Source organism: Phragmites australis, chromosome 5, assembly GCF_958298935.1.
Source record: "Phragmites australis chromosome 5, lpPhrAust1.1, whole genome shotgun sequence".
Taxonomy (NCBI): Eukaryota; Viridiplantae; Streptophyta; class Magnoliopsida; order Poales; family Poaceae; genus Phragmites; species Phragmites australis.
Window position 1 is genome coordinate 5,455,429 of NC_084925.1, and position 26,801 is coordinate 5,482,229.

The window sequence follows — 26,801 nt, forward strand, 5'->3', positions numbered from 1 at the left end:
AGCATTCATTAACTGTCCAGTTAGGTAAAAACTAACTAGCAAGCAATTTAAAGAGGCTAAACAATTTAGCAATTCTAGACAGAGACAATTAATTACCTTGGGGACCTTAAGAAACTAGCAATTCACATGTATATATTGAAAGCTTACTAATAATTTATTTCTCTCTCCTTTTAAACATCATCTAAGACATAAGGCATAGAGAGTGCCCTAATAACTGTTTGACTACCTTTCAAGAATCAGTTCCTTTTAATTTTGGATGGAACGAATAGTTAGATGCATTTATATACCACCGTAATAGCAAAAGTCTTACTGAAATCAATATGCAACCCATAAGTTACTAGGAAGGTTCGTTCATAAGTTACTAGGAAAGGATACTTAAGAGCGAAAACAGAACGTAGCAGTCACGTGTGATACCTGGTTAATCTGACCTCAAGGTGACTTGATGGGATGTCTGATTTGCCATGGTGTCGTTTATTCCTGGCCCTCGACAGCGACAAGGCCCAACAGACAGCGACAGGGGCAGGCCCAGGCCGAGAAGTAGGCTGGCACCGGACAAACGAGAAGGGACGTCCTCCGAGAGGCGCTCCATGGCAAGATTTCACACTGCCCATCCGAAACCTCATCTACAAGGGGTGCTTCCCAATGGGCGGACGTGGATTTCCTCACGTGGGCTCTGCCACTTGGCATCCCTCGCCAGATATTTTTGGTGCCAAACAAGAGCCGTGGCATGTGGTCGGCGTCTTTCCATGTGGATGACAGAGAATCAGTTTACAAAGCATAACTTAAGTATGTAATTTTATAAAATACATGAGTTGTGATACATCTGATCGACCTGTATTTAAATTGATTAACTAGTCATCGTATAAAATTAGATCTCATTTCCCCTTAAAAAATACATTTAATTTTCTATTATGTGTCTTTTATACCTAGACATTTAATATTTACATTCTCTCCATTCAAAAAATACATTCAATATCCTATTATTTATCTTTCATACCTAGACATCTAATATCTATCTTTTATATATTCATCATTGGATTTATCTATAGAGTATACTGCCTCTTGCACTTCACCGGTAACACCCGGCTTTCTGAAGAGCTTTGCTATGGATAACCAACTCCGAACAATATGATACTCTCCACTCTTCTATCTAGGTACTTCTCATTCTCCCCCTCCCAAAATTACATGATTATGTGGTGAGTTTCATATATACAAATATCTCTTCTATTATATTATTTTTTACTTGTTCACATTCTATATCCTGTATTGGTTATATATATATATATATATACACACACACACACACACACACACACACACACACACACACACACACACACACACACACACACACACACACACACACACACACACACACACACACACACACACACACACATAAAATGCATGTGCAATTACTAGTTTTTAAAGTTATTCTCAGGAGGGCGACAAGGATGGCCAGCGCTATAAGTTGCGTAGCCGTCCGACTAGAGATTCAACGGCCTAGATAAAGATCATCGGGGCAGGATGTGCAAGAATTTATATGAAACGGCGCAGTTCTTGTAGAAGTGAGGCAAAATGCTCAGGCAATAGTGCAGTTCTCGTAGAAATTATGAAACACTTCAACAACTCCCGTCGAGAATCTGGCGGGAAACGAGCCATATATCTCGAGTCCCCCCCCCCCCCCCCCATCGAATTCAGCGGCGTGTCGCACGACACCCAGCGGCGGAACGCCCGCGGACGGACAGCGCCCGTCGGCGCAAGCCGCCACCGGCGACGTGCCTGCGCTCTGCAGCCACGTCGCGTCTCGAAGCCCAGCCTGGCCTGGCCTGGGCCCGTGGAGGGGAAGCCGCGCGCACGCTCGTGTAACACGAGCGCCGTGTCACGTACTCGCGTCGCCGTTGGCACACGAGTACGCACGCTTGACAGCACCGCAGTCGCCGCCATGCCCCCCCCCCCCCCCCAGGTAAGGAGAGCAAGCAAACAAAACGAACGGTAAGGAGAGCAACTGCAGCCCATACACAACACGAGCACAGACGTGCGTGCATGCATCCATCCATCCGTAACTCAGCACATTATTGCATGCAAATCCAATTATTCATCTCGATCAGAAGGCGACAGCCTGCCTTTCTGTCACGCCACCCGTTTAAAGCCTAAGGGCTTGTTTGAAGAGAGGGTCGGGATTCCATTTCTTAAAATTTAGTGCAGTTTTAAACTAGGTTCTAAAATTTCTTGGAGCAACCCTTCTTTCCAAAGAGGCCTTAAAAGGGAGAACAAAGTATTGTACAATAATCATCAGTACAGAACTACATAAAGATAAATCACATGCTATTTAAGAAGAAGAAATGAAATGTTTATTTAACAAAGTTGATTCATCAATCCCTACCACATACTCGTGGATGTTATGAAGAGCCAAAAATGTGTACCCACAGGAAAAACCAAGATCACATCCTAATTAACTACCGACCTTGCAGCAAAAGGGAATTTGGGGGAAATAGGGAAACAAATTTGCAAGAGTAGGCAATAATACAGTTCTTTTTACACCCTTCTTTCGACGCTATAGGCTGGAAGAGCAAGCAGAGTTTGCTCCAGGGAGTAAGGTCAGCTTCGACAATGGTCGAATGTTTTGGAGTTGGAGTCGGCAAAAGATAAACAGTCTTGCATGAGTACACTTCCATTCACAAAAATGTCAATCGCCTTGCAGACAATATAGCTGGCGGATATTACCCGAAGCTGAGGACATGAACCAAAAGGAATTCCAGTTAAGCAGAAAGAAACCACATTTTCCAGTCAACAAAATCCAAATGTTGCAGGGAAACGGATAATACCATTTTCTACCATTGTCACTCATTATGGTTGGTTTTCTTTTTAAAAAAAAAAAATCTAGTGGCACGAGATCTGCTGATTCACTAAAAGGGGAAAGAGGTAGAAATAGTTGATTGAACTTATTGTTTCTGTGGTTAAAAAAATCTCATGATCTCTTCTATTGCTGGTATGCAGAAAGAAGAGGTTCAGAATTGCAGACATGAACAAGAAGCTGGTAACTAAGGAACCATTCCAGGTACTAAGCTTAAGTGGTTGCATACTGTGCAGTTATGCAAATTTTATTTCATTGATGCAGACAGGTAGGAAGATGTTACTTCCCAGGAGAAAAAGAAGTCTCCTCATGCTGAGCAGCATCAGCATTTCTGTAGTTAACATCAAACTGTGAAACCAACATGGTTTCTAGAGGTAAACCAATTAATGTAGTTTCCACTGAAAATGCTAGACACAACTGAATGTACTGATGAGAAATTACCGTATAACCAGTCCTTGAACTGTGCATGAAGGGCGCTCATCAATTCCCTTCTCCGATTGTCATCAAGCTGCAGATCCCGGATAGTCTTTTGAATATCTTCCAGAGCAGAATGCTGAAAGTGAATATGGCATATTCAGGAACATGTGCTTTTAGGAACAAAGCATGCTAAAACCTTTATGAGAAGCCATTAGAACATATACTTAAGAGACAAAGAGATTATGATATAGTCTAGCTCCATTGCATTTAGTCACTTAGTGTACCTTTTTGCTTTGGGATGCCCCATAAATTTCAGGTAATGGAAAAGGGTTGCAATTTGTAGGCTCTTGCACTTCAGCCCCAAACCAACTAGGAATCTGCAGAAGGAAAGTCACGCTGTATCATTTTTCACCCAAAAAAACATTAGCACTATTACGGCTTAAAAAATGCATAAATGATAGGTTCGTTATCACCGGATTGCAGTGTTCTTGCTGAAATCATCAACGGTGCTAACTGTGAATAGATACATCAAGATCTGACTTGAGAATTATAGAATGCAGGATGCTTCAAGCTGTCATATTGCAACTACTGGTGCAGTTCAAGTTTTTGCAGAATGGGCTCAGCATTGGAGGAGATGAACAAGGCAAGAAATAGAGGCTTCCATACACAAAGCCCCATATCCCATCAAGAACGGTAATCAGTAACGAACAAACTTAAGGCAGACTGATTGAATCTGAGGATACCATTTTCTGTACTCATGCTGATTTACAAAGCTAAAACCCCACAGTATATTTTTGACATACCAAAAAGTTAGTGAATAGATCAGGATCCAGACAGGTAGCATATTCAGCTTTAACATCAGAAACCCCAGCAGGATGGGATAATGAATCGTGCGGATCAACAGCTCCCAATACAAAAGGTTGGTCCCATTTGTTGACAGTAAGATCGACACCAACTTGCATCATATGCTCCCGTAGTTGTGGATAGTAAGTATTGAATGGAGCAACCTGTTGATACAGGAAAGGACATTTTGCACAATAAAATGTTAAATGTCAAGTATGGTATAAAAGGACATTATTAAGTTCAAATATGCCCTATAAACTAGTTTGTTATTTCTATGTACCCTGAGTAGCAAGCTATAAATTATCATAACTGTGGACCATTGATTTTGGCCGTGCATTTAAACAATGGACAGTCAAATATTTACACCATCACCCCCTACCACCAACACCAAAAAAGTAGAAGGAAAAGGAGTAACAGAAACTCACTTGTAATTTATGGTTCTCCCCTAAAACAAGAGGTTGGCGATTTACTCCCAAGTAGAAGATGCACTCCCGACAGTTGGCAATACAAATTCGTTTTGCAGCTGCAATGATATGCACTCTTTCGCAATGCTCCACTTTTACTACCTGGCAGCATAAACATTCAAAATATACTTGTCAAACATAGTTGGCAACCTATAGGCAACACTGTCACTGTACCTATAAATTGCTGAGTTTTTACTTTTCCAACCAAGTTATGTTACCGATGTCACTATTGTGTTGAAAAGGTGACATCGGCCAGCATGTGTTTATTAGAATCTGTTAAGGCTCATGTATCATCTAGGTTCATATTGGCCCATCTCATGGCTATATATACACATTCAACCTAATGGCGTGATTATCTTCTCTATTCCCCCAAGGTTAGTAACATGGTATCAGAGCATGATTTAGGGTTAGGGTTAGGCTTAATCTAATCCACCCGAATCTATTTTTCACCGTCCTCGCCACCAGGTTGCCTGCCATAGCGTGTCCTGGCCTTTTTTTCCCATCACAGCCTGTCGTTGTTCAATCGATTGCCATCGCGGTCTATTAGGTCGCCGTCGCGACCGTCTTCGTTCGTCAGGCGACTATCGCGGCCGCCCCACCCTCAGATCACCGTCGCCTCGCACCTTGTAGTGACCGTCTTCGTTGGCTATCGCGGCCGCCTTGACCTCAGGCCACCCAATGCTGCACTCCTTGGATCCGCCTGTCGTGGAGTTCATCTTCAAGCTGCCCGTTGCAACCTCCATCCAAGCACCACCCGTTACAGCCGTCATGGAGTTGCTCCTAGGCAAACCCGCCGCCTTCTGATTCAATTGCTTCCGCACATCAGGCCGCCGTCAGGGTCTCTCCGTCGTCTCTGCCTGTACGTCGGCTTTCATCAACTACCACCGGCCCTTATCTCCATCCCCAGCTGCCATCTGCAGTTGCTGCTGTGTCTACTGTTCCTGTATGGTCTGTGGGCTGCCATCGAAGTATTGTTGCTACCGTGGGCTTGCTGTTGTGGGCTGTTTGCTGCTGCACTTGTTCCTGTGTGGGGATCGATCCGACTGCCTGCTGTTTTATCCTGGCACTTGTTCAGTACTGCTGCTGGTGAGCTTTGATGGTGTTGTTGCTGTGCTCATCCCCTGCAAGAACAGAGGTATTCCTCCATTACTACTGTTGGTAACATCTCTATTGCAGCACAAATCCTTTTAGCACTTCAACCATGTCACAGCTCAATACAACTGCTATCAATATCACTCTTGATGGTCAAAATTATCGGGAGTGGGCATTTTGTGTAGAGACTGCATTGAGGGGTTATGGTCTAGCATTTCATTGAACCGATGATCCACCCATATGTAAGTCTGATGGTTTTAATGCTGCTGAAATCAAAACATGGCAAATTAATGATGGCAAGGTGATGGCTGCCGTGGTCAATAGCACTAAGCAATCTATGATTATGAGCTTTTCTAAGTTTAAGACAATGAAGACCATGTGGTCTTCATTGCAACGGCGCTATGTTCAGGATAGTGGTGCCCTTTTGCACTCTCTCATGCAGCAAATCCATGTAATTGAATAGAATGATATGTCCATTGATGAGTACTACTCTGCTTTTGATCGTTTGATGGGTCCCTTGATCACCATGGTACCTCAATGCACAGCGGAGGAGTGTACAACTCAAACATTTATTGAAAAGTTTCTTACATACCGATTTGTCATGGGAGTAAGGGCAAAATTTGAGTCCATTCGTACATAGTTGCTTCACAATTCTTCTACTCTAACCATGGCACAAGCACTATTTGATTTGATTGCTGAAGAGACCTGTCTCAAGTCCATGTCTGCTGCTTGTGTCAATACCTCATAGTGTGCTGGCAGCTTCCTAGAGGATCAGTGCATCTAGAGGTAGCTCTTCAGAGCCTTGTGAGCATTGCAAGAAGACTGATCATCGTTCAGAAAATTGTTTAGCTCAGCATCCAGAGAAATTGATCGAGTATCGTGCACATCATGCTCGTAGGCGTGGTACAACTTCTACTTCTAGAGGCTCTATGTCTGTTGCTGCTGCCTCACCTGTTCGTGCTCAGTTGTTTTGGGTTCTTGATTCAGGGGCTTCTTTTCATGTGACATTTGATCAGTCCCTGTTGGTTGCTTGCAAGATGGTCACTGATGGTGCTTCTATTCAGACAGCTGATAGTACATCTTGTCATATCACTCATCAGGGTTCACTTTGCAATTCTCATTTTTCTGTACCCGATGTTTCTTTTGTACCTAAGTTGCTCGTGAATCTTCTTTCAGTAGGTCAAGTTACCAATCATAACTGCTTTGTTGGATTTGATGACTCATCTTGTTTTATTCAGGATCGTCGAAGCGGGATTGTGATTGGGACTGGCCATCACGTAGAGGTGCTCACAGCCTTTATGTTTTGGACACCTTGCATCTTCCTTCTTCCGTTACCCCTACTGCTCATATGTCATCTGATCCGTCGTCATACGATTCTTCCTTCGCTAAGTAGCATCATCGTCTTGGTCATCTATGTGGGTCTCGATTGTTTACATTAATAAATAAAGATTGTTTAGATCATACATCTATCGAGTCTAGCTTTCATTGTAAAGGTTGCAAGCTTTGAAAAAAGATACAACTTCCATATTCCTCTAGTGCTTCTCATTCTGCTAGACCTTTTGATCTTATTCATTCAGATGTATGGGATCCTGCACCTTTTGCTACAAAGGACGGTCATAAGTATTATGTCATTTTTATTGATGATCATTCTCGATACACCTGGATTTATTTCATGAAACATCGTTCTCAGTTGCGTTTCATTTACCAGTCTTTTACTCACATGGTTCACACTCAATTTTCTACTCCCATTAAACTTTTTTCGTTCTGACTCTGGTGATGAGTATTTATCTGATATTTTTCGACATTTCTTGACCTCTAAGGGCACTCTTGCTTAGCTCTCTCGTCCTGGTGCTCATGCTCAGAATGGTGTTGCTGAACGCAAACATCGCTATCTCATAGAGACTGTTCGAACCCTTTTGATTGCCTCTTTTGTTCCTTCTCAGTTCTAGGACAAAGTTGTTTCCACTGTTGTTTCTTATCAATCGACAACCATCATCCAAACTGTCTGGCAAGTGTCTGGTGAAGTACTTTTTGGTACTCCTCCTAGCTATGATCATGTTTGGGTGTTTGGGTGTATGTGCTATGTTCAACTTGCACCTTGTGAGCGAACTAAGTTGACTAATCAGTCGGTTGAGTGTGTTTTCCCGAGGTATAGTCCTGAGCATAAGGGTTATCGTTGTTATGATCCTTCTTCTCACCACATATGTATCTCTGATGATGTGACCTTTATTGAGGACCATCCTTTCTTTTATAACCCTTCTACTCATCCATCCTATTCTCCTACAGAGTTCACAATGTTTCTGTGTCTCCCTCCTCTTTCATCCATACATCGCCCCCATCTGTTCCACTCATTCCTAATGAGCCTCCTCCACCCACTTCTGCTCTACCTCCACCATCTAAACCACCCATCATACATGAATACACTCATCGCCCCACAGATCCCATAGGATGAATCTGACAATTTTGATAAGTCACATACTATTTCTGATGAGTCACAGGTTGGTCCAAGATATAATCTACGGGATCGTACTACTATTGAGCCTCTTGACAGGTTGGGTTTTCCACATGTGAGTGCTATTATTGACGAGCCATCCACTTATCAGGAAGCTTCTAGTATTCCGAAATGGCAACTTCCCATGTTTGAGGAGCTTGTTGCCCTTGATCATACTGGCACTTAGGATATTGTTCCATTACCCCCATGCAGTACATATTACATGTAAATGGGTGTTCAAGATTAAGACCAAGTCAGATGGTTCTATTGAGAGATATAAAGCTCGTCTTGTTACCAGAGGTTTTCAGCAGACTCAGAGACAAGATTATGATGAAACATTTGCTCCTGTTGCTCACATGACTACTATCCGTACTCTGATTATTGTAGCTACTACTTGTTCTTGGACTATATCTCAGATGGATGTTAAGAATAATTTTCTTCATGGTGATTTGCATGAAGAAGTTTATATGCAGTCACCCCCAAGTGTTAATGCTCCTTCTAGACATGTTTGTCGTCTTTGTCGTGCTTTATATGGTCTTAAACAAGCTCCTCATGCTTGGTTTGAGCGATTTGTCTCTGTGATACAAGCTGCTGGTTTCTCGCCTAGTGATCATGATCCTGCTTTATTTATTCAGCTCTCTTCACGTGGACGTACTTTGTTTCTTCTGTATGTTGATTACAGGTGATGATGTGGAACACATTTCTCATGTGAAGAAGCAACTTAGTGAGAAATTTATGATGTCTAACTTTCTCAGTCCAAATACATACTAGATTTGGTGAGTTATTTCTTACGGATTGAGGTTTTACATTCTACCAAGGGCTATTATCTTTCTCGGTCCAAATACATACTAGATCTTATTTCTCGTTCTGACCTTACTGATAACCGAACAGCTGCAACACCTATGGATCTTTACATGCAGCTTCATCCTACTGATGGTACACCTCTTGAGGATCCCTCTCGATATAGGCATATTGTGGGCAGCCTTGTTTATCTCATTGTTACCAGACATAAGATTGCTCACGTCGTCCATATTTTAAGTCAGTTTGTGAGTGCTCCTACTTCGGTTCATTTTGGACATTTACTTCGTGTGTTGAGATACTTCAGGGGGACATCATCTTAGTGATTATTTTATGCTCGTGATAGTCCGCTTCAGCTTCATGCTTACTCGGACTCCACTTGGCCGAGTGATCCGACATATCGTCGTTCTGTCACTGGTTATTGCATTCTTCTTGGTTCTTCTCATCTTGCATAGAAGTCCAAGAAACAAGCAACGGTATCTCGATCCAGTACAGAGGCAGAACTTCAAGCACTTGCCACTACCACTTCTAAAATTGTATGGCTTCGATGGTTGTTGGCTGATTTTGGTATTTCTTGTAATGATCACACACCTCTTCTTTATGATAATACTGGAGCCATACAGATTGCCAGTAATCCTGTGAAGCATGAACTTACAAAGCATATTGGTGTTGATGCCTCCTTTACCCGGTCTCATTGTTAGGAGAAACAATTTCTCTTCAGTATGTGCCATCCGAACTACAAGTTGCAGATTTCTTCACTAAAGCACAGACTCGAGAGCAGCATCGGCTTCATTTGCTCAAACTCAACGCTTCAGATCCGCCTTGAGTTGGGGGGGGGGGGGGGGGTTAAGGGCCATATTGGCCCATCTGGCTATATATACACATCCACCCTAATGGCGTTATTATCTTCTCTATTCCCCAAGGATAGTAACAGAATCATGGCAACCTAAAGGCTAGCATACACAAGGCATTCGATGAGGGTATTATGATCTTTTGTTGTCATGCAATGGTTATTGAGCAAGATGCTAGAGTGACTTCTATATGGAAACAGAAGGATACCTATCTTCAACAAGATTACTTTTCATTTTTTTACTTTGCCAATATACAACATAACTAACATAAATTTAACCTAATTTCATGAAATTCGATATGTTTCATGCAATTGATAGGAATTTTCCAAGGAATAGACTTTGCATAACAATAGTAGGTTGGTCATCACGGAAGGCTATCGATGATTGTTTGTGATCTATATGACAAAAGGTGAACGAAATACTGAGTAACTCGCTGTAACGGATGTGGACCCAGCAAGCAGGTAGGCAGTCAGGGAGGGAGTTGAGACGCTTAAAAAACTGATTTATCTTTGCTTGATTCATCTAAATTGGCTTTCTTCCCTTTAATAGAGGCCCTAAGCCCCTAACAACTTCAACTAAAAAATGGAACGTTATCTAGTATTATCTCTAAATAAACTCCTTAAGAATTATGCAATGCAACTAGTTCAAAATGCAGCACTTGTCTCTTAGTTGGTGCAAGCTTTATTACATGGCTGTCGTGCTACAGTATTGTATATCCTGTTCATGCACTGCTGTAACACAACGTGCGCATGCTGGTCCTTGGTCAATATCCATAGCACTGCATATCTACCCTTAGCTCGTAATGTTTGCCATCAATTTGTAGGCACAAACGTATCAGTTTCTAATTTCCTATCTACTCTATTTCTGCAAGACTGCAATGTCACTGCAGTCCCAATATGTTAGAATAAACATCACCGGGAGGATAGTCAGGCAGTGTTGGCTGCTAGGAGAAGGATTGAACTATAGGTTGGAAGACTTAGAACTATAGGGAAGACATAGGCGACGGGGATTAGGAATTAGATTATTTTTTCTTGCTTGATTCATCACGGCTAGCGTCGTGTATATAGCCGGCCAGGAGATAACCTAGCCAGCCTACAAAGTCCTAATTCAAATCCAACTCTAACTTCAACTCTTATTTGATTAAAACTACTAACTTATCTCTAACTAATCTGGTCCCTGGTCCCTGGACCCGACTGGTCCCTGGAGGCAGCTCCCAGGGGGGCGACCCGGGTTCGATCCCCGGCGCTCCCCCCCGGGGCGCTCGTTTATTTCCTCTGCAAATGGATGAGTGTGGGCCCCGTTTCTGAAAAAAAAAATGAAAAAAAAAACTAATCTAACTGAGCTGATCCCTAACAACCAATCTAACTAATCTTATCTCTAACCAATCTGATCATGAACAGTAATTGGAATAAAAAAATTCTGCAACTCCTAAACAGTCAGCCTTTGTTGCATCTGGACATCAACTCAACAATTTACAAACGACACCATGGCATATGTAGGAACAAAGCCACTGTAGCCCAGTATATAATATTTCTTGACAGAAATACAAATTATAATAGAACAGAGCAATCACAAAGAAAAGTAAATCCACAACAACGTGAATAGAAGGAATTAAGAATATTGTTCGGAAAAAAAAGGAACGAAGGATTGCATGCATACCTTACCAACAGCACCAAGAACAACTGTAGAATCAGAACATCCATACACAGTAGCATACTTCAGAGGTGCCAATATGTAGATAACAGAATCATGGCAGTTCAAAACCTACAAGAGCAGTTTGTAATTTGTGTTAACAATATCACAAATATTTAGTTCCAGCTCTGAGTTTTCATAGTTGTGACCCATATAGTGATAGTTAGTATTACCATCTCTTTAGTTGTTAAATGTAGCTAATGTAGTGCGTTGTCTTCAAGGAGGTGGTGATACTTCAGTACAAATTCAATATAAAAAGATTCTTGACAGTGTTTGGAGTACCATAAGAATAGCCACCTAAATGCAATATATTACAGCCTCCATCCTCATAATTGTCGACCTAGAATGTGTGGTCAACCTTTTTAACTTTAACCACATAAATACATAGAAGTATTTAAATTTGTCACATGGAATTAATATTTGCAGACTTGCCATCACAAGCACTTCCATATCATCATATTTTAAGTTTTGCTATTATATAATCAGAAACAATCAATGGTCAAAGGTGTGCATTGAGACCACTTTAATGTCCAAACTGACTTGTAAAAGAGAATGGAGTAAATGTGAGCACTCCAAAACTCATGAAACCATATCTTGCACTAATAAATTTTGAAATTCAACTTTACTTTGCATATTTGATGGGGATAATGTGAAAAATTGAACATGAAAAAGGGAACAAAAAAAAACTATTCAGTCCTCTTCAACATCCAGAAGTCAGCTAGCCAAGAAACTATACCTTCACTGATTGTCCTTTGACATCAGATGCATGCTTGACAACAGAGGTTTTGGAAAAGCCCTCCACAAAAGTTGTATTTCTGTAGTACACAGGATTGGTACTTGGTGAGCTGTTCCGTGGTTGACTTGTACTGGCATCAGCCATGGTCACATCAAGATCAGACACGATTTGCTGGCTGCTTTCCTTTGCCGCAGACTTCTCAGCAGAATGTTGCAATGAAGAAGCAATATTCTGTGAAATCCATTCAAGAACCTGAGCAGCAGGGACAGGAGCAGCAGGCATGTCTGGATCAGAGTTTGCAAAAAACGTGGCCGCCTGACTCAAGGAAGTTCCTTCTGAGAATCGAACTAGAAATCCAAGGTGCTCAAAAGTCTCCATTGTCAATACCTGCTAAAAAATTAATGCAGATAACGGTCACCAACTCTTTAGAGTGAGCGTTTGCAAAGCAATAGTCTTATCATGTTCAACCGCATAGCCCCACATAGAAGAATAAGACACAAAGCATACACATCAAGAACATCTTTCATGTTTCGAATTTTAAAGGATAACTCAGCCAACTTGTTCTCCAAAGTCCAAATTAAGTTTCTATGTCAAGCATTAAAAAGCAAATACTTTCAGAAGAATAACCTAAACTTAAAGGTCAGATTTATCCTCAGTTGCACACAAAGATGAAATCTTATTTGAGGCATATATTCTCGCAGAATCAAATTCGTGTGTTCCTCACTCTTTCCTTTATTTGATTGATAAGATCAGGTGTAGGCATGTCTGCCTGTGTGTTCTTCTGTTCCTTTGATACAGTTAGCAGGCAAAAACTCAAAAGTCATACCTCGTATTCTACTTGGGGGTCTGCATCTTGAAAAGTGAAAACAGAGCTTTACATAGCATTTTACTATGATAATTGGCCAACATGGACACCAGACCCATTTCTTTAACTATCCAATCTAATGTTTAAGGTAAGAAATCATAGATAAGATCATCTGTCAGTGCATCAAAATATTATTTCTATGAACCTATCATCACATCAGCTTCACTCCACTTGAATAATAAAAATGTAACACCTTGGTTTTCAGAATTTGCAACTTTAAAAAAAAAAATCCAACATTAGTAAGTAGCTTCACCGGTAGAATAGGTTTAAAACATATTTTCATACACAATCAATCAATATAAGTTATTATTGCATGCTGAGTTTTGCTAGGAGCCAAGTAAATGCATTAGAATTCTTTTTCTTTTTCTTTCTCTTTGGTGTTTTGAGTGAAAAAGATTTTGAAAATGATTTGCAAAAGAAAAATCTCTTTTTCTCTCTGGGTCGGAATCTTCCTCCTCTTTTCTTGTTCTCCTTTTGCTTTCGGCCCATCCTTTTCTCCCTCCTGGGTTGAGCCCGTTCCTTCCCTCTCTTTCACCCCGTCTCCCGCCTGGGCTGGCCGAAGGCCAAGCCCAGCAGCCGCCCTGGCCGCTCCCCTGTTGTCGCCCTGGCAAAAGCCACCTCCGCCCTCGGGTGACGCCCACGTGCCGCCTCCTTCTTTCTCGCGCCGCGCCTGCCGAATCTGAGCTGGATAAGCGTCGTGCGCCGTCTCTCTGAGCCTGAATCCCAACCAACCTCGCCTTATCCGAAAGCCCGCGCTTGTCTCCGCATATATAAAGGTCCACACCCCTCCCTTTTCATCTGTTTTTGCAAACCCTAGCCGCCGCCGCCCTCCTCTGCTGCCGTTCGGTCGGGCTCGCCGCCAGACGAATCCATCGCCTTGTGCCATCGCCGACCCGCGTGCAAGCTTCGTCGCAGCCAGTCGAGTGCGCCGGTGCTCTCACCATCGTGTCTCGGTCACCGGAGCTCCTTCCCCGACGCGTCCCGTGTGCCACCGCCTCCTCCATCGCCGCCGATCGACTTCCCGAGCCGCGCAGCCCAAGGTATGCCGTCAAACGGAATCCCCATGTCCCCTCCTTCCTTCTCCGCCGCTAAGCGTCGTCCCTTGTGCTCAGTGACAAGGTCTCCGCTCCTCTCCAGCGAGAGCGCCACCGCACCCGAGCTCCCGCCGCCGTCTTCTCCCCGCCGCCGTCTTCTCCCCGCCGCCGGCCATTTACTCCCGTCCCCCATCTTTGAGCCATCGGATCCGAGATGGAAGGCCACGATTAGATCCAAAATACCCCTTCGCTCGAGCCAATCACGTGCCGCCATGTGCCCCTTCTTAATCCTAGTTAGCCTCAACTGCCATGTTAGCGTCCACCTCAGCCGCCACATCAGCCGCAGAGCCGATGTGTCCCGCCACGTCATTGCCTCGTCATCAGAGCTTTACCCGCTCATTTTCTATTTACTTTAATTCGGGAAAAATATCAATTTTGCAAACAAACCCCTTACTTTCCTGTAATTACCAAAAGCCCTATCTTTTTACAGTTTAGACCCTAAACTTTTCCTTAATTACAATTAGTTTCCTCTATTTTTACAAAAAGGCCCATAATATTTAATTCAACTCAAGTCCTTTTCTTTTACAGACTTAACCCTAAACTTGTTTTTAGCGTAACTTTCTAGTTTTAGCTCCGTTTAAGCCGATTTTCGCGCACTCATGTTCGTAGCAGCGTATACTATCTTTTAGTACCTTTTTCATAGATGTTAGGTATTGTTTGGTGTAATGTTCTTAGTTAGTTTGGTTGTGTGCTTTTCCGGTGTGTTCGAGAGCAGACGAGGAGCAATTGGAGAATCTCCAGAACCAAATATTTGAAGAGTCTGAGCAGTAAGTTGGAAGAAGCAAGTGTACTTGAACATTCTGATCCTAGTTTTTTTTTAATGCGTTCTTTATTTCAAACATGCATGCTGTTAATCCTGAATCCTATTTACTTATAGTACCGTGTTCCATATATTCCTTATCGCCCAGTTGTCAGTAGTAATTTGGTTGGGTAGCTTATGCTTAGCTTTGCACAAGGGTATGGATGGGGAGTCAGTTAAACATGACTAATGAATTATGCAACTATGAAGTGGGAAATTTTGTTAATAGTATAGCAACATGAAACCTTAGACTTTGAGCAAAGAGGTGTTGGTGATGGTGATCATAATCATGTTGTTGAATTAGTGTTTGCTCAAATGACCTAAGTAATGATCGGTTCGTGGAGCGACAACCCAAGAAGTATTGTATCAACCACAAAACCTGGTATGGAACAGGCATGTCATATTAATTAGTGGATTTCAGTTTTGTGCGTGCCAAACGGAAGAGTGGATGTGTGCGGACGGCTAAAACCAGAACCATTTGGTTAGTGATATGAGATGTGTAATGGAAGGGAAGGGTGAAAATTTGCTGGAAACTAAAAGACGCAAAAGGGGGCTTCTGGGTGGCATGAAAACCACTTTGACGGCGGTGAAACCTAACGAGCGTACACATACTGAATGAAACTTTGTAATGGTTTTGTAGTGAATTTCCGGGCGACACACCACTGGCGTGTGTTAAGTGTTTCGCAGACACAGCAGCAAGGAAAATCACGACTCGTGGGAAAAGCTGGACAAACTCTGTTGAGTGTAAAATCTGATATATCAGCCGTACTCACGGTTACGAGAGACTTAGATCCCCACATGATTAGTTGGATGGGTTTGGTTTGGTTCGGTTAGTTTGGAAACCTGATGTGGTTTTCAGGTGGTTAGGAAACGTGTGGAGATGCTTCTAGAGAATGAAAGTTTAGTAGTGATTCACCTAGTTAAATAGGATGTTTTTGTAACTCTTCGTTAGCATAGTTAGCATTTATACAAATTTAACCTGTTATAGTATGTTCCTTTATTTAAGTTTGCATGTCATTTATTTCTCACACTTGTAGAGTACGACATGTACTCACACTTGTTATTTCCATACAAATATTCATCAAACGCTGCTCAAACAATGAAGGAGAACTAGACTACTACATCGATAAAGATGAAGATTGCTAGGCTGGTGGATCCCAGTCAATTGCCTGTGGAAGATGGGAGCTTCGTTGTGTTTAGTTTGTGTGTTTTAGTTAAATACTTTGAAGTCTTTCTATTTTGTTTAAGTTAAGCGTTGTAATAATGACATTGTGTGTGATACACTGATGAAGTCGCTGCATGTATGAAACTTAATCCTGGCATACATGTGGTTTACATCTGGTTTTGTCCCTTTATAAAACCGGGTGTGACAAAAAAGCAAATCATACCAAAGCATGTTGCTAAAAAGAAAAGGTGGCATACCAGAGAATCATCAGCCTTGCCCTCAACAGAATCTGCCAAGAGAGTAAGAATATTTGCCATATGCTTTTGCAGAAAAGACAACTGATGAATTTCTTCATCGGCTTGAGAAGGCATAAAGCGACGGCTATTACTGCGTACAAGCTGCAAAACAATATAAATAGGAATAATTAAGTGAGAGTGATATTAAAAATTATAGATAATCAAACAACCGTAACGGCAAAAGAAACAAAAAAGGACAACGGCACCTATAGTTCTCCAGGCAATAATAAAAATAAAAATAAAGGAACATACGAAAGCAAATTGTGTTAGTGTTTCCATACCTCAACATGGAGAAAAAGGTTAATTAACTATATATGTACTAGACTTGATCAGGGTCAGATGACTAGGTATAACCGGGATCAATTTGAGTCACTATTGCTACCATAAAAATAGCAAATATGGAACTGGAACATATACATAACAGAGAACTGGATTTGCACGGAATACGGTACCAAGCAGTAGCGGCCCAAGTCACATCCAGCCAATGCCAGAAGCTCATATCTTCTTTTTCATTCAGCTATTGTGCTTACTGTATCATGTACTAACTATATGCTAAGTAATTTGCAGCTCAATAGAAACTGCTTGATACCAAATTGACCACATAATTGGGATTGTGCATTCAAACATCAAGGGTATCACTGCCACAGCTGAGCTTCCGAGTTTTATGGTGTTGTGTTGTCCTAAAATACGATGGTGCAAGCCAAGCTGTCCCATATACAAGACAGGCATAGCCACTAGCCAGCATAGGCAAAAACTTTTTGTCAAGATACCTCTTACTGATATAATAAAGCCTTTGCAGGGCAAATAGTTGGGTTCATGGAACTCCAATTCTCCATTGACAAGTTGGTAATTTACTTGCTTCATGATAAGCTCGAAGGATTCAGTTGCTGGGATTTCTGGAGAGATGAAAGAAATGTTTGGTGAAACATGTCACCTACGTCGATCAGAGTTTGGGAACGGTGCCGCTGTCCCTCTGAGATGTCACATTGAACTTACAAATGAACGCGAAACATATTGTGCTACTAGCATATTACAGCACAATCCTTTGACAAAGCGATCAAATGAACGGGACTTGATCCTGACCTGGATCGGGGAGAGCGCTGAGAGGTACCCATCGAACGCGGAGGTGGAGGGCCAGACGTCCGCCACGGCCGGTGAGTCCTTGTGCGTGCTGCGCGGGACGAGGCGCTTGTAAGACTGGATGTAGAGGAAGAGCAGCACGTCGCGAAGGTCGGCGCTTTCACCGCCGTCCCCCAGAGCGGGGTCCTCGGCGGGGAGCACCGCCGCGAGCGTGCCGAGCGCGAGCGCCGCCTGCTCGGTCGGGATCTGCAGCGCCTCCGCCAGCGCCGCGGCGCCCACGCGCCCATCGGGAGCCGCGGCGGCGAGCTTGTCCTTGAGCTGGGCGAGGGTCTGCGCCAGCGTGCCCTCCGGGAAGATGAGCTTGGAGATGGGGAGGAGGCCGTACTCGAACGCCTCCCGCCGCGGGCGGAGGAGCGCGAGGGGAGACGCCGCCGCGGGTGGCGACGGAGATGGAGCCGGCGGCGGGTCGAGGGGCTCGTCGGCCATCGCCGCGACGCGAGAGAAGCGGTGAGGGGGAGATCTGGGAGTGCGGTGGAAACGGCGAGGAGAAAGAAGGGAGAGTGACTCGATGCGGGTGGGTGGGGTTTTTTTGGAAGGGTAGTTTGGGGCTTTCCTAATGCTAGTTTCAGCTGTGGCAAGAAAGAGTTCGTAGCATTATACTACCTCGGATTCAGAAAGGACCGCGCTAAGCCGTGACAGGTTGCCAAACGCTTGACCTCTCTCTTCTTCCGATTCTGGATGCACCCCGTTCTTTCTTCCTCACGCTACACTCCTCCACTGTTGGCCCCGCCCTCACCCAGCTCGCTACATCGCTCTTACCATCCTAAAGCTTAACTAAGAATAGCAATTTTATCCCGTAGATGTAAACATAGGTTTAGATTTCACCTAGGACATGACAGATCGGGTACTTGTGAAGTCACATGCTGGATATGAGTTTTACGATCCGTCCCTACATATTCACAAACATATCCCAATAAACTAGCTCAATTATTTTTAGTTCTAGCCCGGCTCATCTAAGTCTCTAACCGATTAACCTTAGGACTTCAAGCATCAGGTGTTCGCACCCCAACCGCCAGCCGTTAACCCCTAAGTCTCTAACTCATCGAGAGTACCCTCCTCTCCTAATGCGCAACCGACCCCATCTATATTCTCCTTCCACCGAAGCACGCATTTTTAGTTCTAGCCCGGCTCATCTAAGTCTCTAACCGATTAACCTTAGGACTTCAAGCATCAGGTGTTCGCACCCCAACCGCCAACCATTAACCCCTAAGTCTCTGACTCATCGAGAGTACCCTCCTCTCCTAATGCGCAACCGACCCCATCTATATTCTCCTTCCACCGAAGCACGCTGCCCCCATCTTTGTCCTCATCGCTACTGGTACTGGACTTGTGTGGAGGACAAATACATCCGAGCTTGGATTGATTTCACTTTTTTTAAAGGAACCCTATCTTGCTCCAGTGACTTGTTTTTTCTTTGTTTGATAAGGAACCCTATCTTACTTGGGTGACTTGTCCATTCAATTAGCATGCATAGGTTTTCCATTTAACTAGCTTGCAAGCTAGTTTGATCACTCAAATCTATACATACTTGGTTCGTATACTTGAATGGAAAACCTATTCATGCTAGTTGAACACTTTCAACGCATATGCATAGTAGTACATTCATTCTTGAACTCACCTTTCTAAGAAATGAAGAACGTTCAAGAATGGTTGGATTAGATAAGATAGTTGACGATGCTTCTGGTTAAATATGATCCTTAACCCTTCCTCTCATCATCTTGCTCTTGCTCTTACTCTTACCATGTCATTGCACCTAGAGTTAGCCATGGTACTTGCAAACGTTTAGAGGAGAAGAGAGGAAGGGGAAAATCTTGACTTCCACCAAATGACAATGGTGGTTATCCAAGGTACTCCATATACTTTCTATTTATAATGCATTGCCTACTTGGCTCTCAAGAAAGCTATGCATTTATTTTTGGCAATTGCATGCTTTGGAAATTTGGAATTGTGACATATGGAGGGGTTGTGCATCAAGAAGCTTGACACATAAGCTATTTTCTACAGCTTTTCACCCGGAGCATTTCAAGCTTATTGTATCCATAAGGATCACTAAGTAAACCAAATATAATTAAGTAACTATTTTACACTAACAAATTAGCTCTATTCATGAATGTGATTGCATAAGAGAATAACAAATGGTTGTAATGGTTGTGAGAAAGCAAATACAGTATAAAAGATAGATCTACAAGCCTCAATTAAATATGCATTAAATTCTATCTTGAAACCGACCATGAAAACATGGTAGTTATCTACAATATACCCATCTCCCAAAGCAAATTACTCTTCAACTCGGGTTCACATATCACCAAAACAATATCCAAAAACTAAGTCTCTTTCATACCAAGAGAATAAAGGTTCTTGCACATAGATCATGAAAACACTCATCTCACAAGTCTCTCAAGCCAAAGCCTTCAATGTTCTTCTATCTATAAATATGTTGCAGAAGGCTGATATGTGTAGCTTGGTTGGAGAAACAAATGACTAGCAAGTTCTGTAACTCAGAATATTGTCAAGTCAAAATATATCCTATTTGGTTTTACGAAAAACTCATCAAAAAGGACATTAGAAACACAATGATGTGCGAGAGAGAAACATACGCTTAAAAAAGGTGGAGATGTGCAAGTGATAAGGAGTGATCCTAGGGCATAAGACTTTTGATCTTTGTCTGGTTCTCGGTTTCTGAGTTCTAGCTTTGACAGTAAATTGCTTCCCATTGGGAAAGCAGACATTTCCAAAATAATGCAATGCCATCTCCACTTGTGTATGTATGGGAAGATGAGATGGGTGTATGTATGTACGAGATGTATGCAAAAGCATGTAATCTAAATTCACTGATGTAAAGAACTCTCTAGCCATGTACGTATGTATATGCAAAGACATGCAAAGATCTCCTTCCGAATGCAACGATGTATGCAAAATCATTTATGCATGAATGAAATGGATGAGATGTGAAATAGATGAGAGTCAGACTTTTAATGTCCAGGTTTTCATTCTATAGAGTTGCAACGAGCTCACAACTACCGTTTAGTGTGGAAAAACAAACTCTATATATGATAGGCTATTACCGGCATCGTGGTTTATTCAACGCATTCACAACCCCATGCGAACATATCAATCAACATTAATAGATAATTACACAAATTTGTAAAATACTGCTAAAACCTGGATCTTTACAACACTCATCGCAAGTTAGTATATCGAACTATGGCTAAGGTGACATATTTGTGTTTAACTCAACAATACGTGATTTTTTCTTTATACATTATTAATATTGTGTCTGCAGGTTCATTTCCTGCTTGAATATTTCTTTCTTTGTTCCAAATCAGCATATGTTACATTCTTGCATTACTTTATGTATTGGTGGTCTCCTGGCGAGCGCATTGTACTTTGTGGTTGTTCTTTGTCCAGTTCTAAAGACATTTTGATCATGGAATGTGTGCACTTGTAGCAGCTTGTAGGAGCTTGTGCAGTGATAGCTCTTTTTACTCCCTTCTTTACTGAAGCTCCTTATCAAAATCTGTGAAAGTTGCCAATTAAATTGGAGTAGAGCATTCATATCTGCAGTTTCTCGTCCACAGCTATGTGCTGAGCAAAGTGCGAATAGGATGATAAGCATCATTGATCTGAGGAGGATCATACGTTTTGAGATTACATTTGGAACTCAATCAAGCTTCCATTAGTAGTTGGTTCCTAACTTCGATTTCAAAATGCAGGCTCTGTTGTGAAACAAAAGATATAAAGCGGCTTGAGTTGAAAATTAAGGACCTATTTGTCACAACTCCTGTTTCAAGATTCATGTTGGATTTGAAATTTATATGATAAGATAAAGTAGTTTACATTTTTATTTTTAGTTCAAAATAAAAATCAGATAGCTCAACTAAATACCTTTAATCCACTAACTACTCTAAATATAAATTTTTTAAAACTAATTAAATCTTAGATCTAGAGCTATATCAAGCGAGGCCTAAGTTGACCCTTAATTTGTTAAACCTCGGTCCCAAAGGACTTGCAAACAGGGCAGAAGATTTCTACAGCATGGTACATGACAAAGTAAAAGCCCGATGGAAGTTTGGAGCTAGCAGGACAGATGGATTCCAAAGAACAAGCCCTAGCAAGAGTTTGGAGCGCAATAGATAGATTCCAAAGAATAGACAATTATGGTAAGAGAAGATGTGAACATCGCACGAAAGCCAACTGGTGGGAGATACCATCATATTGTGATTCTTACTCTGGATATGTAACATTACATATGGAAGCATGTTATGATAATATTGATATAATAATATCATTATGTAATGATATGATCGTTAGGCAACCATCTGTAAGATGCTTTTCCTTGTCTCTACAAAACATCAGTAGCAGTCTCTAAGTATATTCTAATTTATATTCAGTTTCATTATTCATTCTTTTATTTGTGACTGGTGAAGATGCAACGCATATATAGATCATACAAATTGTAGTGAAAAATAACTCTATTAGGTCATAATTGTGATTTTAGTGATTAATGATAATAAGTCAATAGGACTAATATGTGTTGCAAGTTACATCTTTTATAGTCTCACAGAGAAAACTACATGTCCCTAGATGTATGCAATGTTTAAACACTTTAATTGGTATCATCATTTAAGTTATTTCTATGCATAATATAGCTTAAACTTCCTATATTGATATATTGTCTAGTTGTGCATATGTCTCTTTCTCATCATATATATGCACATATATAAGGAGAATTTAAACTATATTATGTGAGTTTCATAAATATTGATCCATGTGCTTTTATAGCCTATAACTGGTATCATTCATTTGTAGTGATATCTATATAATTAATATACTTTTAATTGGATCATGATTTGTGAAGCTCTCTCTTATGTTCTCTAATATTTTTCCATTTGAGTTCAACATGTGCATATAGATTTTCTGGAAGATTGTTGATGAAGGAGGAGAATTTTGATGATTAAATCAAGATGTAAGTTTGTAAGATGAACAATGTGAGGAGATAGTAGCAACTAGCAAGATATCTAGGTGTCGGAGGATTAACTTCAGTCGCAGGGATCCCGAGAGACCCTTTTTTAGAGATTCGGCCGGGGGGATGATCCTGAGTATGTTCGTCAGAGAAATAAATAGGAATGAATGCAACTGCTGGTGGTGGTGGAATGACCTGGTGCAAAAAGAAGTAAATACACCGGAATTTAGATAGGTTCGGGCCGTACGGGGGCGTAACACCCTACTCCTGTATGGATACTATAAATGCCCTGAGGAAGTCCCTCAAGGATGTTGCTGGTTACAAGAATGTTGGTCTATCTTAGAATCTGGGGCTCTTTGTTCTTCGGCCTGTCTCATGCTGCTCACTTCTCGGTCGTGTTTCTTTTGTGCTGTGTTCTTGTCTATGCTTGTGCGTCCTCTCTTTTTTTCATACATTTTTTCGGATGTTTCCTTCTGTGCCGCTGGCTGCTTTAAATACCCGCCGGCAGCGACGTACCCCGAACAGGAGGGAGGGGGCACGAGTTCCGAGACACCATAAATGGAAAGGGCGTCATCATTTCCTCTGGTCGAAGTGACCGGGGGTGGAAAATGCGGCACACACCCGGTCATCCATCACCATAAATGGCCTGGCAACGGGCGCCGTGGAGAGGACCCACCGGGCAGCCGCAGGCGGCCCGGCGTGCCCGTCCTGTCTTGTTCCCCTGCCATAGCAGCGCGGCAGACGGAACGCCTCGGCCCTCACGACGTTATCCTAAGACGGGCCGGATGGCACGGGACGGGACCCGTGTAATTAATAACCCCACGCCTCTCTGCTAGAACGTGGCAGGAACTGACGCTGAGCGCGGCGAGAGCAGTTGGAGGTGACAGGCCACGCACGCTCTTTAAATGCGGCCTCGGGCCTTTGACTGGCTGACACCTCATCGGTGGGCCCCTCGGGGGCCTCTGCCAGGGGCCTTTCTGGGTCGTCGGGGTACCGAGAGCTCGGGGGTACTGTTCACCTCCCCGAGCTCTTTCTCCCGAGAGTGCCCTTTCTTGTCCTCGGGGAACCGAGTGCTCGGGGTACTGTTCACCTCCGCGAGCACTCTCTCCCGGGCACACTTGTACAGATCCTCGGGGAACCGAGTGCTCGAGGGCTGCTGCACGCAACCCCGAGCACTCTCTCCCGGAACTTCCTTCGGCGGGTCCTCGGGATACTTGGGTGCCCAGGGGCCACGGCCGGCGGCCCCGGGCACGTTTCTCCCGGTACTTAGCTCTCCTGGTCGTCGGGGGACTAGGGTGCTCGGGGGCCACCGTTCACCTTCCCGAGCACTTTCTTCCCGGTACTTAGATTTCGTGGATCATCGGGGAACTGGGGTACTTGGGGGCCACCGACTGTGGCCCTGAGCGCCCCCTCCCGGGACTTGATCTTTTCTCACCTTATGGGAGAGACTCCGCGGGATGGCGCCATGTGGCGGATAGCTGGCCTGGCCTCAGGATTCGGGGACCCCCGGTTCCTGATACACCGACACTAGGAATGACGAAATTGACAAAGGAGGAGGAGAAAAAGAAGCTCATGCATGGGTCGATCAAATGAGATAGTGACAATAGAGAAAGAGTGAAACACAACAAAAGGGGACTAAGTGGTAAGAACATGTACCCAAGAAATATGGTAAGATTTATGCTCGCTTATGATCTTTATATTTGGTGTCATTTATTATTTGCCACTTGCTTTGGTTGTGTTGTCATCAATCACAAAAAATGAGGAGATTCTAGGGAAACATTGCTTCCGCACCAAAGATTAGGAAGAAAAGATTTTTGGCCGTGGCCGTACTGGGGGTCGTTCGCAACAACCAGAGTACTGTGGAGAGCTCGTCTACCTAACATCTTGAATAGCTCTTAAGCCGATCGAAGACCTGGGATCAAAATCCTTGCGGTATCATCCCATTTGCCCTTTCGACTTGTCCATCAACATATGTCTCCGTGGATATCAGAGAGCACTATGCTCCCCTCTTTCTAAGTAATGCATTTCAGTAAAAGGTCATTGCTCCCCTTGCGATAAAAGCATCCCTATACCAGGAAGTATCTGTGGGTTTGCTATGTGACCTTGTCTGCTGACATATCATCGTTAGAGACTACTTGATTCTGAAGGTAGTCCAAGATGTGATCCATCCAGGTTGTTCCGAATCAAGTAGGGCGACCACATGATGGCCATATGAGGTCGACAACACCAAAGGAGGAGTTACCTCAAAAGGTGTTGCCTCTGGTGCTTCGTTTCCTTGCGGAGCATACCCTTCACCTTGGCCTGAGGCTACAGTGGATGGTCGTGTGAGTTTTTCCTCAAAGACTCTGATCGGGACAGGTTTGCGAGAAGAAGCTAGACGGGTCAGCTCATCGGCTAGGAGATTTTCCTTACGAGGGACATGCTTGACCTCAAAATCGATAAAGCATTACTCTAGCCTTCTCACTTCAGTGAGGTATGCCGCCATTGTCAGATCAGAGCACTAAAACTCCTTTTGCACTTGGTTCATGGTCTGTAGTGAGTCCCCTATTGCTAGGAGACGCTTTATCCCAAGTGCGGAGGCCACTCGCATTCCGGACAAGAGGCCCTCGTACTTTGCAATATTGTTTGTGGCTGGGAAACATAATTGGACTATGGACCTGAGGATGCCACTAGTCGGTGAAGTCAAGACCACCCCAGCCCCCGTTCCCTTCAGTGTGAACGATCTATCGAAGTGCATGGTCCAATGCGCGTAACCCTCTGGTCGTTGTTCTTGCTCAGGCTCGACAAACGACCACTCAGCCACAAAATTGGCCAGCGCCTGGAACTTGATAGCTGTTCGGGGGATGAACTAAATATTAAACTCCCTGAGCTCTACTACCCACTTTGATGTTCTTCCTACTGCATCCCCACTATGGAGAATTTCTCTAATGGGGAGCGATGAAGTCACCTCGATTTTTTTGGCCTGGAAGTAGTGTTTGAGTTTACGAGAGGCCATATGTATAGCGTATATCAGCTTCTGAGCCTGTGGGTATCGAGCCTTCACATCATATAGGACCTCCCTAATATAGTACACTGGTCGCTGAAGACCTTCTCGCTTGATGACCAGAATCGCGCTCACAACTTGGGGGGGTAGCTACAACATATAGCAAAAGATCCTCGTCTGGTCGAGGAGCAGTCTACTCGACGAGAGGTACCTTTTGAGATCTTAGAAAGCGATCTCTGCCTCCGGTGTCCATTAGAATTGGTCATTTTTCTTTAGAAGTTTGAAGAGCGGCAACCCCTTTTCTCCTAGCCTTGAGATGAACCTGCTCAAAGCTGTTACATATCCTGTTAGTTTCTGCACTTCCTTTAACCTGATTGGGATCTCATCTTGTCGACGGCCTTGATCTTGTTGTGGTTTGCTTCTATTCCTCGGCTAGACACGAGAAAGCTGAGCAACTTCCTTGATGATACTCTAAACATGCATTTTTCTGGGTTCAACCTCATGCGGTACTTTCAAAGGTTGTTGAACGTTTCCCAGGGGTCTGCGATTAGGTCGTCCTTGGCCCTACTCTTCACGACCATATCATCAACATATGCCTTGACGTTTCTGACGAGTTGTGGTCAAAGAATGAATAAGCTGAATGCACCATTGGTAAGTGACACCAACGCTCTTCAAACTGAACAATATTTTTACATAACAAAAGATCTTGAAGGGCGTTACATAAGAGGTCTTCTCTTCATCTCTCCTACACATGATCTTTTGATGGTACCCTAAGCGGACATCTAAGAAGCTTAACAAATCGCTACCAATAGTTGAGTCAATAAACTAGTTGATCCGGGGGAGAGGGAAGAGATTTTTTGGGCATGTCTTGTTGAGGTTGGTGAAGTCGGCGCACATTCTCCACTTACCATTGAGCTTTTGGACCATGACTGAGTTAGCCAATCACTTTGGGTACTGCACCTCTCGGATGAAATCTGCTTCTAGGAGCTTGTCGATCTCCTCATGAAGTGCTTCTTTTCGGTCGGGTGCGAATTGACATGCCTTTTGCTTTACTGGTTGTACGTCAGGTCACACCGATAACTTGTGATCGATCACGTCCCTAGGGACTCCAGGCTTATCAAACAGACTCCATGAAAAGATGTTCACATTCACCCAGAGGAAAGTAATAAGCGCGAGTTCCTATTTAGGGTCCAAGTTGGCCCCTCTCTAGACCGTCCTGAATGGGTCGGATTTGTCTATGCAAACTGTCTTGAGC

At 43.1% G+C, this 26,801-nt stretch overlaps 1 protein-coding gene and 2 long non-coding RNA genes across 4 annotated transcripts; 2 read left to right on the forward strand and 1 right to left on the reverse strand.

Annotated features, from left to right (window-relative positions):
• Nucleotides 1-2,331: 2,331 nt before the first annotated feature.
• On the reverse strand, nt 2,332-18,152 carry LOC133918554 (uncharacterized). Of its 2 annotated transcripts, none has more exons than XM_062362478.1 (9): nt 17,544-18,152; nt 16,422-16,562; nt 12,242-12,631; nt 11,473-11,577; nt 4,543-4,683; nt 4,078-4,281; nt 3,559-3,651; nt 3,299-3,410; nt 2,332-2,733 (listed from the first exon to the last, which is right to left on the reverse strand). In XM_062362478.1, the coding sequence occupies exons 1-9, from the start codon at nt 18,024-18,026 to the stop codon at nt 2,690-2,692; spliced, it is 1,713 nt and encodes a 570-aa protein (XP_062218462.1). In that variant the 5' UTR covers nt 18,027-18,152; the 3' UTR covers nt 2,332-2,689. The 2 variants fall into 2 exon arrangements, with proteins under 2 accessions (XP_062218462.1, XP_062218463.1); XM_062362479.1 differs by having other exon boundaries at nt 12,242-12,628; nt 17,544-18,151.
• On the forward strand, nt 2,649-3,652 carry LOC133918557 (uncharacterized). The gene is made up of 2 exons (XR_009909791.1): nt 2,649-2,761; nt 3,001-3,652. It is a non-coding gene; the product is annotated as an uncharacterized LOC133918557 (long non-coding RNA).
• Nucleotides 4,682-7,327, forward strand: LOC133918556 (uncharacterized). Its single transcript, XR_009909790.1, has 2 exons — nt 4,682-6,576; nt 6,661-7,327. It is a non-coding gene; the product is annotated as an uncharacterized LOC133918556 (long non-coding RNA).
• Nucleotides 18,153-26,801: the final 8,649 nt, after the last annotated feature.

Excerpts from the sequence above, each read along its gene's own strand:
- LOC133918554 (XM_062362478.1), bottom strand. The coding sequence starts at position 18,026 with ATGGCCGACGAGCCCCTCGACCCGCCGCCGGCTCCATCTCCGTCGCCA. Across the intron at positions 4,282-4,542 it reads GGGAGAACCATAAATTACAA|GTTGCTCCATTCAATACTTA; the intron begins GTGAGTTTCTGT and ends CTGTATCAACAG. Across the intron at positions 3,652-4,077 it reads ATCTATTCACTAACTTTTTG|ATTCCTAGTTGGTTTGGGGC; the intron begins GTATGTCAAAAA and ends TTCCTTCTGCAG.